This window comes from Glycine soja, chromosome 12 (assembly GCF_004193775.1).
Source record: "Glycine soja cultivar W05 chromosome 12, ASM419377v2, whole genome shotgun sequence".
In the NCBI taxonomy this organism is placed as follows: Eukaryota; Viridiplantae; Streptophyta; class Magnoliopsida; order Fabales; family Fabaceae; genus Glycine; species Glycine soja.
In genome coordinates this window covers 14,343,407-14,357,967 of record NC_041013.1, presented here as the reverse complement: position 1 = coordinate 14,357,967, position 14,561 = coordinate 14,343,407, and the positions used below count along the sequence as shown (strand labels likewise).

The 14,561-nt window shown below is 31.8% G+C and overlaps 1 protein-coding gene across 1 annotated transcript; it reads right to left on the bottom strand.

Moving 5' to 3' along the window:
- Positions 1–10,615: 10,615 nt before the first annotated feature.
- On the bottom strand, positions 10,616–12,646 carry LOC114378796. Its single transcript, XM_028337415.1, has 4 exons — positions 12,451–12,646; positions 12,301–12,369; positions 11,674–11,705; positions 10,616–10,792 (listed from the first exon to the last, which is right to left on the bottom strand). The coding sequence occupies exons 1-4, from the start codon at positions 12,644–12,646 to the stop codon at positions 10,616–10,618; spliced, it is 474 nt and encodes a 157-aa protein (XP_028193216.1).
- Positions 12,647–14,561: the final 1,915 nt, after the last annotated feature.

The following is a 14,561-nucleotide window of genomic DNA, read 5'->3' as shown; positions in this document are numbered from 1 at the left end:
TCTCACTCAATTCAAGAATAATAAATTTATGCATATCGTCATCACATGATGTTCTAGTTTAATTAAAAATTTTGTTAAGTCATTAAGATATTAACTTTAAGAATCACTATGTTGGATAATTTTTTTGTAAGGTTATTTATTTATGAATTTAGTTTGAACAAATCAATATTATGTTTGTTTATTTTTAATATTATGTGTGGATGCTTAGATTATTTAAGAGTGACTTTTTAATTTACTTGTAGTAAATCTTTAATTATTATATTTTTATTGGTTTATTAACTTCATACATAAGTAAAGTGTGAGTTGTGGGTATGGGTATATAGGTACCCAGCGGGTATAGGGATGGAGATTAAGGTTGCTACCCGTGTGGGTAAGGGGTGGGGTACAATTTTATGCGGGTATGAAGATAGGTACTATAGGACCTTACCTAGACCATGAGCATTGTCATCCCTATCCTTCCCCCAAACACCCATCGTTCTTACAACAAAACACTTTCCTTTGCGATCTGCCATCCCCAAATCCATGTAGAACACAAGCCCAACGAAGAGCAATTAGAAGCCAATGAACTCATCATATTGTTAAATGAAAATCTTGATGGTGAGGTAAAATATCACATTCTTAACAAAGGGTATGAAATCAACTTTGTTTTTGTCACCATCTACGCAAAATGCTGCAACATAGATGGTGACGAAGGAGGCGGAAAGGATGGCACTGAAGTCGCTGCAAAGGACGACAAAGATGTTAAGGACAGTGTTGTCGAGGGAGTAGAAGGTTTCAATTTCTACTATGTTGATGTCGATAACGATTCCAATGTCATTTTTGAATGAAAAGAAAAAAAAAACTTATAGAAGTAGACAAAAGAAAAATTTGAAGTGGATCATTTGGTAAAGGGGGTTGAATAGTGGCACATGAACCGACTAAACAATTTTTTGCGCAAAACACACTTGCTTCTAATTTTTTTTCTCAAACTTCTTGCTTGGAAATCATAAGTTATCAAGAAGTATGTCTTTGTCTTCTTAAGTACTCAGAAAAAATAATAATTAACAGTAAACTCTCCAAGTAAACTACGACTAACTTTTGTATAGAAAAGTTTTCCAAAATGTATATATTTTCCCTAATTTATGGTTCTTTTCGTAGGATTGTAAATATTTTCTTGTTAGTTTAAACTTTGCTCAGTATATACTCTCCACATGGAATTAATGCAAATTTCACTTCATTTTCAGGCAAAAAGGAGAAAAATTGGAAGGTGCAGCAACTGGTGTCTCGCTAAGCCTGGACCATGCGCTCAACGAGTATCATCCGCTAAGCGAAACATCAGCCCTCTTAACGAGTAAGAGGAATCTTGAAGGGAATCTGCCACGCAAGCACACGCCCAGCGCGTAACCAGATCGCACAGCGAGTCATCTGTCTCTTCTGGCGCTTAATGTGCCTGGCTCGCTAAGCCAAAGTTCACTTACTCGTGCTAAGCGCATAAATGGCGCTAAGCGCACCTTCGAGGACAGAAAGTCCTTTTTAAAGCCTGAAATGAAGAAAAAGAGAGAGCTTGGCAGATAGAGTGTGAAGAACAGAGAATAGAGGTGCAAAACACAGGAAGGAAGCAAAAACCTTAGCTTTTAGGAGGATCTTAGGTTTAGGAGTGATTTCTAGGTTTCTAGAGGTGGATGAGACATCCCCACCAATGTGTAATATGTTATTTTCTCTGAAAACCCCTTTCTGCTTGTGAAAAGTGCTACCTTGTGATGGAAGGCTAAACCCCTGTTGGGAAATTCTGCTGAGAATTTGATGTAAATCCTTATCCTATCTATTTAAAGTTGTTTTTATGTGTTCAATATTTCTATATGTGCTTAATCTATGCATGCTTATGGCTTGATCACCCATTTGTATGTAAAGTTAGGAGCTTTAGCATTGGAAAATGTACTGCATCCTTAGAACTAGATAGAATGGGCTAGGTTATCGTATGTCTGGACACGGAGTGCGGTAATTTAGTTTTATTATGTTGTGACCCTAATGTTGTTTAGTTAAGCTAAGTTCGACGAGACATCCGAGAAAGAAGTTTTATTAGAATTAGCCCATTCATGCGAGACATCGATGTTTGGGAATGTTGTCCTCAATATAGAACACATGAACATCTTTGAATAGAGAAAAACCTTTAATTGCATCAAGTAACTCAATAGGAAGACCCAACGCTTTTAATTATTTGTTTTAACACCCACTTGCTCATATTTTTTGTAATTAGAATAGCAAACACTATAGTTTTATTCATGTTCATTGTTTTTTTATACAAATGCCTACTTATTGAATGATGCTTCACTAAATGAAACAAGTTTCCTGAGTTAGATACTCGATTTCTTACCGTTTTATTATTACTTGCACGACTCGGTACACTTGCCGATAAGATTTTGAATCCATAATAACAAGTAGTACAGGGGCGGAACATTACTGCTTCAAAAGCTACTCTTAAATTCTCATATTTTGTGGCCCAACAAAATTTGATAATCACTTTTCTTTCTCAGAGTAAGTGTTGCTTTTGAATGATAAAATTGTTTTGAAAAAACCTTTTGATAAAATATCTGAGTAAATCCTTTATAAGGTTTTCTTCACTAAGACCAAGCACCTAATTATGGTATTATTTCTTTCTTGAAGTCTTCACAGGCTCCTACACCCTAGTATTCTAAACATTTGCAAGTTCCACTCAATATTCTCTAAGCCTTTGACGACTTCTCCAAGTATTCTTTCAAAAAATCTTCTTTAGGTTTCACCCAAGTATTCTTTCGAAAAGCTTTTTTAGGCTTCAACCCCAAATATTCTTTTAACATTTGTAGGCTCTACCCAAGTATTCTTTCAAAAGTCTCTTCAGGCTTCACACCAATAGTAGTAATTGGAACTAGACTCACACAACAATTGTTGTATTCACTCTGAACTTTAGAAGTAGTAATCCCTATGACTACTTTTCTGTGTCCCATTAACCCATGGGGATGGACACTATACTTTTTGGGATACATTCTACTAATATGAAGGTGTTCAGAGACACTCCTGCTATGGCTCCACCTAGTGTGTTTTGGCTAAGGAAGTTTCTTCTAATAGGGGTAATCTAGATAGACTCTTTTTTTATGTTACCCTCTCTTTTTGGTACTCTTTCCTTGCAAGTTACTCCTTCGAATTTGATCAATATACAAAGAGATATGAAGTAAGTCATTTATGGTTGTTGGAGGTTGAATTCAAATTGTTGCATGAGTGTAGAAGCAAGCTTCATGATGAATCAAGATTGATTCAAAGAAGTTTTGATGATAACAAAGGTGATGACAAAAAGCTCAAAGATCAAGAACAACTTCATGATAACAAAGATGATGATCTCAAGAATCAAAGAATGAGTTCAAGATGTTCGAGATTGAATCAAGAACATTTCAAGGTTCAAGAGGAAATTTAATTTCAAGAATCAAGATTCAAGGTTCAAGCTTCCAAGAATCAAGATCAAGATTCAAGACTCAAGATTCAAAAATCAAGAGAAGAATTAATCAAGATAAGTATGAAAAAGTTTTTTTCAAAAACTGAGTAGCACATGGATTTTTCTCAAAACATATTTTCCAAAGAGTTTTTACTCTCTGGTAATCGATTACCAGATTGTTGTAATCGATTACCAGTAAGCAAAATGATTTTCAAAAAGCTTTCAACTGAATTTACAACATTCCAATTGATTTCAAAAAGTTGTAATCGATTACAATGTTTTGGTAATCGATTACCAGTGTGCTTGAATGTTGAAATTCTAATTCAAATGAGAAGAGTCACATTATTTCACAAAAAAGCTTTGTGTAATCGATTACACTGATTTGGTAATCGATTACCAGTGATTGTTTCTGAATAAATCAAAAGATGTAACTCTTCAAATGGTTTTTGACTTTTTCAAATCGGTTTTAAGTTTTTCTAAAAGTCATAACTCTTCTAAATGGTTCTCTTGACCAGACATGAAGAGTCTATAAAAGCAAGACTTTGTTTTGCATTTTATAAATCAATCTATACATCCATCTTTTCCAATTCATTCTATATACAAGCAGTTTTCCACATTGATTTTTGAGTCTCTTTGAACTTCTTCTTCTTCTTCCTTTTGCCAAAAGCTTTCCAAAGTTTTCTGGTTTTCTAAACCTTGAAAACTTGTGCTATTCATTCTTTTCATTCTCTTCTCCCTTTGCCGAAAAGAATTCGCCAAGGACTAACCGCCTGAATTCTTTTTGTGTCTCTCTTCTCCCTTTTCCAAAAGAACAAAGGACTAACCGCCTGAATTCTTTTGTGTCTCCCTTCTCCCTTGTCAAAGAATTCAAAACGAAACAGTCTGAGAATTCTTTTGATTCTTCCCTTTCCCTTATACAAAAGATTTCAAAGGATTAACCGTCTGAAAATTCTTTTGTCTTCACAAACTAGGACATGTTTCCTTCTTTGAAAATCTTCCAAGGATAGTGAGTAACTCAACTTCAAAATCAGTGCTTCCTAACACTTATGCATGACTTCAATTGGGTGTGTGCTTTTGGATGGTGAGACACATTTGTCTTCACAAACCATTTTTGTAGTGTAGCTTCTAATGGTCCTTTAGTCATGTGTAGTTTCTTATATCTATCCTTGACTAAAGCTATGTGCTCTTGATCATATACAACTTCTGATATTTACACTTTGACCCGGAAAATATGATTGTTTTTCCAGCTTCTATATAACTCTCCTTTTGGTAGTCCTAATTCTGAATGTAGAATCTATGTCATGAAAAGCTTCCACTATATAAGTCTATGCTTCACACATTTTCCATGCTTTCTGAATTTATCATATTTTTCTTAAAAGCATTCAAAGCAACTATTAATAGCTAAGTTCAAAATACTTAAAGTTTTGTTTCTTGATAGTTTGTCATAATTAAAACTTTAGCTTCTAGAGCAACTTTTTCTCAACAAAATTGAATGTATAATAATAATAATAATAATAATTTATCACCTTGTCGTGTTTATTTTGAGTGCATACATTTTAAAGGAATGTTACACAATCTTTGAAAAAAACAAAATTAAGGTGCAACTAAAAGTACTTTTTATCCCAAAATGGAGGGGATTAATTAAGTGTTAAATAAGAAGTCTCGAATACCTCCTAGTTACCAAAAAACTTTAGTTGAAACATGAAACTAGAACCAAAATTATTATAATGGATGTAATTCGATCAAGGGTCTTACTATGAGTTACTTAACTTTAAGCAACATTGCTTAACTTTTTTTTTTTCCACCGAAACAAATGACATGGTGTTACTTATATAAGCACCATTGTTTATATAATGGTTGTTGCTTAACAAATTTATATCATAAATAACATACTCCCATGTTCCTATTTATAAGACAGTTTTGAAAATTTTATCCCTTTTTATAAGACTTTATTTCAATTGTCTTGTGGATTAATTATTTTTTTACTAAAATACTTTGAATTGTCTCTTTCTCTCTCCTATAGAGATTGTAAAAGATGAATAGATTTCCAATAAAATTAAGAAAAAATTTGGAAACATATTATAATTATAAACAAATTTAATGCTAATAATTAAATTAATAAAAAATTTTAATAAGCGTAAATAATTAATTATGCCTCATAAATAGAGACAGAGGAAGTATTTTCAAGCATTCATAAAATTAAGTTCAACACTCAATTTAACAACATCGGGATAGGAGTGAATTTTCTTGTAGAGTGCTTAAATCTATGTGGAATAGTAAGACCCACAAGATTAGAATAAGTAACTCATCTAATCAATTGTGTATTATAGATGCTCTAAGGACATTGATATGAAATTAAAAGAGAAAATATTTTATTAAAAATCATATGTGAACACATTTAAAAAACATACAAAATCAAATCTTTACACATTTCAATATAAATATTTCATTTTTACTTCTTTAATCAATATTCCCAAATAACATATTATATATTATTTTTTTAGTAAAAACAACTTTAAGAGTATTGACCAATTTAATGTCGGGTCTACAAAAATTAGATGCAACAATTCATATAACAATTTCTATAATAATAATTTTGATGTTTATCTCACTATCATTATTATATGTAATAAATGTTAAGAAGAGAGATAAATACAAAAAATATTATGGAAAAAAAATTTACAAATTGTTATACTCTAGTATAAATTGTTGTACAAATAACAAGAAGTAAAAAAAATGTACAAGTAACATTTTTCAAAATTATTTGATGAACTTAATTCCAAAAGAAATAAAATAAAACTTAAAGAAAAATAGGCTATGCACTAATAATGCAAAGCAATTTTATGTTGGTATTCAACCACAAATTAATATTTATGGTGAATTTGTTAATTTGTATACTCCCTCTAGTCGTATTTAAAGACCCAAATTGAAAATAGTGTTTGATCAATTTTAGAAGACTCAATTCATAATGTCTCTTGCATTAATTATTTTTAAACTAAAATATTCCAAATAAAAAGAGAAGTTGTAATAACAAACAATTATAAGAGGAAAAAAAGGTATTAAGAACAATGATAGTTTTGGGGGAAAATTTATAAATTCAACATATTATTGTCAACTAAATTAATCATTTTTCTTAATCCTAATAAATTAGATAGTTGGATCTTATAAATAGGACTGAAAAAAAAAATAATTATCTTAAAAGTCATACTATTGATTATTTATAATTAGTTTATTTTTATAATAACTATCTTAAGTCATACCAACAATAATATGTAATTAATTGATAATACAAAAATATTTTATACTGTAAAATTATTTTATATTGTCGATACATGATCATTAAACTCAAAATAAAAATAAAACTCTTTACCTATTACAACAAATGCATAGGCACATTTTAATATATTACTCCCTTTGTCCCATATTATTTGTCATCTTAGATTTTTTTTACACAGATCAAGAGAAAACTATTAAATGGATAAAAGAAAATGTCAATTTTATAAAATTAACCTTATCATTATTATTTTATTTATAATTTTTTTGTTATCCGTCATTAATACTATAAGGAATATAAGTAAAAAAAATAGTCATTAATGTTATGTTAAAATTAAAATGATAATTATTTTGAAATATATTTTTTTTTCTTACACAACAATTATATTGACACAAAAGGAATACTAAAAAAATCTATAAAATTAAATTATATTGGACCCTTTCAAAACACAAGTTGGTTCTAAAAACTTCTCTCAAGTTAGTGGAAAAAAACATACTCCAAATTAAGTCAATACACACTCATCTCAAAACCGATACACCTCAAACGGATAAAAGTAGGATTTAGTAAGGGTATAAGTGGCCTAAATTAATTGAATCTTGTCTTTTTTTTTACTCAATCTAATTAAATTTGATTTACATTTTTTATCAACTAGTCCAACTTCATTTGAATCGAATTAAGTCATTAAAAAATTATCATCTCTTTAAATCTTGAAAAAAAAACTCAAACTAAAAAATACTAAGGATTTTTTTTTACATGCATAATAGTGAGAATATTTTAAAAAATCAGGATTCCTAAAATATTGAAATATTCATATGATAAACATAAAAAAGGATTATGTACTAACGAGCAATTTTTTTTTTACAAAATCATCCAATCATATCCCACCTTATATGATAAATTTATTACCTTTTAAGATAATTATCTTAAATTTATTTAAACGATAATTTGTGATTAAGTGATAATATAAAACTATTTTAGTTTATCAGTGTATAGACATTAAATTCAAAAATAAATCATAAATATATACTTGTAGTAACATTCATAAAATAGTGTAATATCTTAAAATAAATAGAAAAAAATAAACACTAAAACAATTAATGTATTACCTTAAGAATAACAATATATTACCTTGAGAATGAAAAGTGATTAGTTTAAGGTTTCCATATTATTAATTTAATTGCATGCAAATTTGGATGAATTTTGGTCAAGTTCACAACACCAAACACATCACCCAATTCAAATTTAATTGAGTTCATTACACCTTTAGGAGTTATACTGAAAATGCAACTTTATTTATCCCAACAGGTTAAAGCCACATATCCTCACAACCATATAACTGTCTTAAATATACACAATTAGCTAGCAAACACAGAACACTCCCATAGTGACATGCATAGCAAAATACATGCACAACCATGACATTAAGTTCCTTATTTCTTGTCGCGCAGTTTAGCCCCAAGGACTTTTCCCAACTTGCCAATTATATGCTGGTTTAGAATGGCCTTCCCTGACTCGTACTCCTGAATCACTTGAGGCTTCTTATTGATCAGCTGCAAGTAACAAAGCACATCATTGATAATGCCTAGCTGCTAATAAGGAAAATAAAGAGATCGATCATATATATATATATATATATATAAAACGGCTGAAGGGAGGGTAATACTTGAGCAAGCTGAGACTGAGTAAGTTTTTTGTCCATCCTAGCTTGCATTATAGCCTTCTTAAGTTCAGTTGGTACCTTCTCATCTCACACAAAAGTGCAGTCACAATACACGTGCACCAAGGTACGGAGAGATGCCATTAAAGAATATTTGATATTAAAGGATAAAAACAAGATCTTCAAGGCAACACAGATAAAATACATCAGAGGCTTTAATTTTGGTTTAAGAAATCTAAAACTTGAACAACAGTGTTACTGCTCACCATAATTCTCTCGTCTATTAAGCAATTTCCCATCTATTAAGCAGAGCATATTATATGAATCCAAAATGTGCATAATCAGTGAACAAATAAAACAAAGAGAACAGGTTCAAGACCATCCTTTATGCTCATGAAGCCCATAAATTTTTATCAAAACCTAGATTAATGATCCAGTGACCCAGAGCCCACCTCTCATCGTGCACAAAAACATAATAAACAGATTTATGTGGCCAAAACACAGAGGGGAAAAAGAATGTATGACAGGAGTAAAATTTTAACCATTCAATCTTACATCATACACTCCTTGAAAGTATGTGAAACCGATTGTATGCAGGACACAAATTTTTAATGGCAGTTAAAAAAAAATAGTTTCACTCAACTTAGAAACTGCATATAGGGCAATAAAGCAGTAAATCAGCTTGTAGAAAAATCTTTATTTTGGTGGGGGGAGGGATTACTATCATGAAATTTTTTCTCATGTCTGAATCTATTTCATCAGTCTACCATGTTACACATACATGCATTTTTCTTAAATTTGAGTGACACGTATATTTGAGTGACAAAATCCAACAAGAAAATAATACTAAAAACCTACCAAAAGTTTAATGAATTTCCTAGCAATTATATTAAACTTAAAACTCAATATTTAATAGTCATGAACTAACTATTACGTGAAGACACATAAATGGTTTAATATCACATTTGTAAAACACCCCAAAAAGACCACTTTGAGTTTTAAGTATGATTAATTCTCAGGCTGCCTTTACCTTGAGCAGAGATTCAACTATTTATTAGAAGAATGAAGACAGCAAGAATCAAAATTTAGATCACCTGGCCAACACAGTCTCTAATACCATTTCATGAACCAATTACCCCAAAATCTTGAGTTGATTGGTGAAGATGCACGAATGATCCTATATAACATCCCTAACAATTATACCACCAAACTCTTCGACATGACACTCCAAAAGTTAACTGTGCTAAACAACATTTACAGCTATCGTGAAGACAACAATTAACTGATCAATTCGATTAGGGTTTTGGCAACAAATACTTTTTTAGGGTTTTGATTTCAAGCCAGAGCATTGGGCGGCGTTGACGGCTTTCTCGTCCTTCTTAGCGGCAGCGGTGGGAGCCTTCTTGCGGAGGACGACGGGTTCCCAATCCAGAGAAAGAGGGCCACACCTGACATCTGTTTCTCTCTCTGGCTATGGAATGGTTCTACTGTCTAGGGTTCTTAGCTTTCGTTGGCAAGCTTCTCAACGAGCAGAAAATAACGAAGATGGAAATGGATTTAGAGACTTTGATAACTTTCCTTCATTTGAGATTTTTCAAACAATTGAGATTAATCTAATAATTGAGATTTTTCTACTTGTTTCAAAACTTTTTTTTATTGAATTATTAATTTAATTTTATATTTTTTATATTTTAAAATCGCAAAAAATACTATTGAACCAGTGGACTAACTTTGAATTTGTCTAGGGTATTGAATTATTTAACTTTGAATCGATGTCCGATGTCCGGACAGAGAATTTTATTGCTTGCGGTAGTTCCACAACAAGTTCAAGTATTGTTTCAAATGAAACTAGTTGGGTGCATGCACATATGTTTGAAATAAATTATATGTGAAAAAAAAATTATTAATAACCACTTTTATCCCTGAAAGTGTAATTCGCTGACAAATATGTCTCTGAAAGATCAAAATGTAAAATTTAATCATCGAAAGTGTTAAAAGCATAACGTCACAATAATCACTTATAAAACTAATTTGCAAAAATAATTTATAACAAACATAATATCAATAATATTGATTATGAATAAAAAAATTCCTGTCACAACATAAATTATCCAAAATAAATATTGTACCAAAATACCAAAATAAACATTGTATTAGTGTATCAATCATTATAAATTTATCCAAATTATAATAATTAATCACTATCTAATATAAATAAAAGATTAATCTATCTCATATTTTAGTTATTCGAATCTTGGTGGCTGGGCATTCCTGGTGTAGGTATGAAGCTCATGTAATTCGGTTGGTTCTTGTTATGAGATACTCCATCTGACATTATAATTCGAATTGGTGCTAAAAGCCTAAGTGGAGGTGGTCTAAATGCAGTTGGCATTGGTGGAGGTATGAAGATTGTTTCCTACAACAATAATAAATAGTGATTAGTTATGAATAACATAATTTAACAATAATTAATCAATAAAATATAAAAATCACTCGCGTGACTTGGAGTTGGAACATTTTAAGTTGGAGTAATTTCTGAATTAGTTGAAGGTTGCTCAACTTGTGGAGCATATTGAAAGCAGTTAATCTCATCCTCCATATATGTAAAATAGTCATTAGCCTCTGCACAAATTTAATATAACTATAGATAAATAGATTATTGAGAACTAACATTAGTAAGTAATCATTAGCAACTAACATTCCATGTGGATAGCACAAATTTAAGGTAACTATAATAAACAAATGGTGTATGCAGTGGCATCCTCTGAAGGAGTAATCATCAAAATTTAGTCTTTAAAGGTAACCTTTTGCAACAAAATAGAGTAGCCAAATGGTTGCTAACAATATATATGATTAGTCCCTTCTTATACAACACAAACTACATTTAACAATAGCAGGGCTGCATCAAATCTAGCAGAAAGTAATCATGTACTGGATTAAAGGTAACCTTTTCCAACAAAACAGGGTAGCCAAATGGTTGCTAACAATATATATGATTATTCCCTTCTTATACAACACAAACTACATTTAAGAACAAATGCTTGCTAACAAAATTTAAAAGCAGTGTACAACACAAACAACATTTAACAATAGCAGACTTGCATCAAATCCAACAGAAAATAATCATGTACTGGATTAAAGGTAACCTTTTCCTACAAAACAGAGTCGCCAAATGGTTACTAACAATATATATGATTAGTCCTTTCTTATGCAACACAAACTACATTTAAGAACAAATGCTTGCTAACAAAATTTTAAAGCAGTATACAACACAAACAACATTTAACAATAGCAGACCTGCATCAAATCCAACAGAAAGTAATCATGTACTACATAATCAACATTGCATACTCAGTGGATTAACAACAGTAGATCAATTCACAATATACACAGAATAATTGACAAATTTAAGTCATGTGGTTATTGTATCTGATGGCAGTAGTAGATCAATTCACAACATACACAAAAAAAGTGGATTTACAGTAAGTAAATTAGTTGACAACAAGTAATCGGTGCTTAATCTGTTACAACCATGCCCTAGGAATAATAAAAAAACTTAATCATATGTTTAGAAATATCTTACTAGTGTTGTTGTGGTTGCATTTAAGTTATTGCCTTCTTCAACAATAGGTTTCCACTTTTTTGGTCTTGGTGGAACACCACTATTAATGCATCCTCTACTGTTGTGACCATTGAGACCGCATCTAGTACATGTAACCTCTTTGTAGGATCTTTTTAGTCTACTGTTACTGGCTTGACCCTCATTCTGATCTTTTCTTCTACATTTTTTAGGTCGACCAAGTCTCTTTTTAATATGGGGTGGTGTCAGCCTATCAAACGGTGTAGTTTTCCAATATTGTTGACTCCTGGTAGGGCGTATGTAATTTTCATAGGTTGCATTGTAAGATACAATGGTCAACATACCATCATTGTAGTCCTCTAGTCTGTGGTTATTGTATCTGATGGCAACAATCGCATGCCTACAAGGCAGACCTATATACATAAACACAATTTTCATAGAGATGCAATACATAAAATCCATAATTGACAAATTTAAGTGATGCAGTGGTATACCTGTAAGTTGCCACATCCTACATGTGCATGACTGGTTTTGTAGATCAACATCAATTCTTGTTTCATGATGGCAGACCTCAAATCTAGTTCCATCAGGATCACCAACCCAATTTGCAGTCCACTTGTTGGATTCAAGTTTCTCCTTTTCCAGCCTTGATTGTTGCATAGGTACCAATGGGCCTAATCTTGTAGCCATTTTTAGTTTTGCACTTGTCATCTTGCACATTATATACGTCCTTATATCCTCACATAGACTCAAAATTGGCTTATTTCTAAACTTTAAAATCTTTGCATTAAAAGACTCACAATTGTTGTTAGTTATGTTGTCAACTTTGGAATTTTCACTTAAGTAAGCTTTGGTCCATGATTCACGAGGCCACTTGTCTAAATATACACATGCTTTTTCATTCTTCCTTTTTACAGCTTCCATACTAACCTTAAATTCTGCTTCAGTAATAGATTGTGCACACTTCCAAACTAGGCCTCTTTGTCTTTCCACTGCTTTGAGAAATTCCTCTATAAGTGCATAACATAATACCTGTGTTTCACACCTAGCATAACTTCTTGCATTACAGGAAGCAACCCCTACACATAGAATATAAATAAAAATTACATGTTAAATATCAAAACAAGTAAAGGCAAGGAAAATTAAACACAAGCAGAACAAATTATATTGCTAGCATGACACACTAGTATGATTTGAATGAAATCACAGACCAAATTACTGCATAGTAAAAAATAACCCTGATGTTTATAACTTATTGACATTTATATCCTTCAATTATTGTACTTACTGACAAAAATGTCCACGATACATTATATCATATCGCTATCACATAAGCATGCATGAAATCAACTTTCTATATTGAATTGTACCTTTTGGATGTCTGACATGAAATTCTATCCATATTGCTTGTAGTCTCCTATGTCTTCATGTAACAAAGTGAGGAACCACTTCTAGTTATCTTTATCTTCAGCATTTACCACTGCATATGCAATCACAAAAAAAACATTGTTTGCATCTTGTCCCACTGCTGCAAGCAAATGACTGCCACAGTACCCTTTCAGGAAACAACCATCAAGACCAAGCCAGCCTTGAATCCTTTCTTGCATGCATTTAAACATATATAAATTCAGTGGAATTGTGGAGAGGATCTAGGGATGGGAATGCAATTCATTTTCACAGTTGATCCTTCATTGCTTCTTGTTAACTCATGTGAATAGTCCTAAAGCTTAGCATATTGCAATTGGATGCTTCCCTCAACTAGTGATCAAGCCTATTTGATAGCCCTAAACATCTTTCTTTCATCAATGTGCACACCATAATGTTCTCTAAGATGTTCATGTGCCTCCATATGATTTAGGTTTGGATGAAACCTAAGCTTATCAGCCACCCTTTTTGCCACCCATTTTATTGTAGCTGGTTTATTTTTGAAGACCCTTCCACATATGTGCTCCTCCAAAAAAGTCTTGATTTGAAAGCTTCTTGTAACTTCAGACCATGAACAATAAATTTACCATGAACATCCAACTTGTTTACAACATCCTCTAGCTCGAATGGTGTCAACTTTTACCCATTTCAGATCTCTGCCATAGAAAATAGTAAAGTCTCTGACAACTTCAATAAACATTTTGATGGTATCAAACTCCATCCCAACCTCCAAATGCACTTGTCCAAAACTACTAGTAGGATTGTAGTGAGGATACATGATTTTAGAATTGGAGTCACCTTCATCATCACTATTAGGAAAGGATTGAAATTCTTCAGACTGATAACTATCTGTCAATGTGTCACTTGACTGTCCATCATCTTCTGGAGACACATATACATAGTCTGGGTCACTTTCAGAATGATCAGAAAACTCAACATCCCCATCATGTTCTTTAACTTCATCATCATCTGCATCATTGTTCACTTCAGTTTCAACTCCAATAACTTCAGGTTTTGTTTCAACTCCTGTTTCAACAACTTCAGTTTCTGCATCTTGAACACCAGTTCTAACTACTTCATTTTCATCATCTGAACCACCTTTAGCACCATCAACATCTATATCTTCAATACCATTCTGAGTACACTCTTCAGCAACCGCCTCAACCACATTTTTTGCACT

Coding starts and splice junctions, on each gene's coding strand:
- LOC114378796 (XM_028337415.1), bottom strand. CDS start 12,646: ATGGCTACAAGATTAGGCCCATTGGTACCTATGCAACAATCAAGGCTG. Junction 12,370..12,450: donor TAGGATGTGGCAACTTACAG/GTATACCACTGC, acceptor TTATGTATATAG/GTCTGCCTTGTAGGCATGCG. Junction 11,706..12,300: donor ACTAGAGGACTACAATGATG/GTATGTTGACCA, acceptor TTGATTATGTAG/TACATGATTACTTTCTGTTG.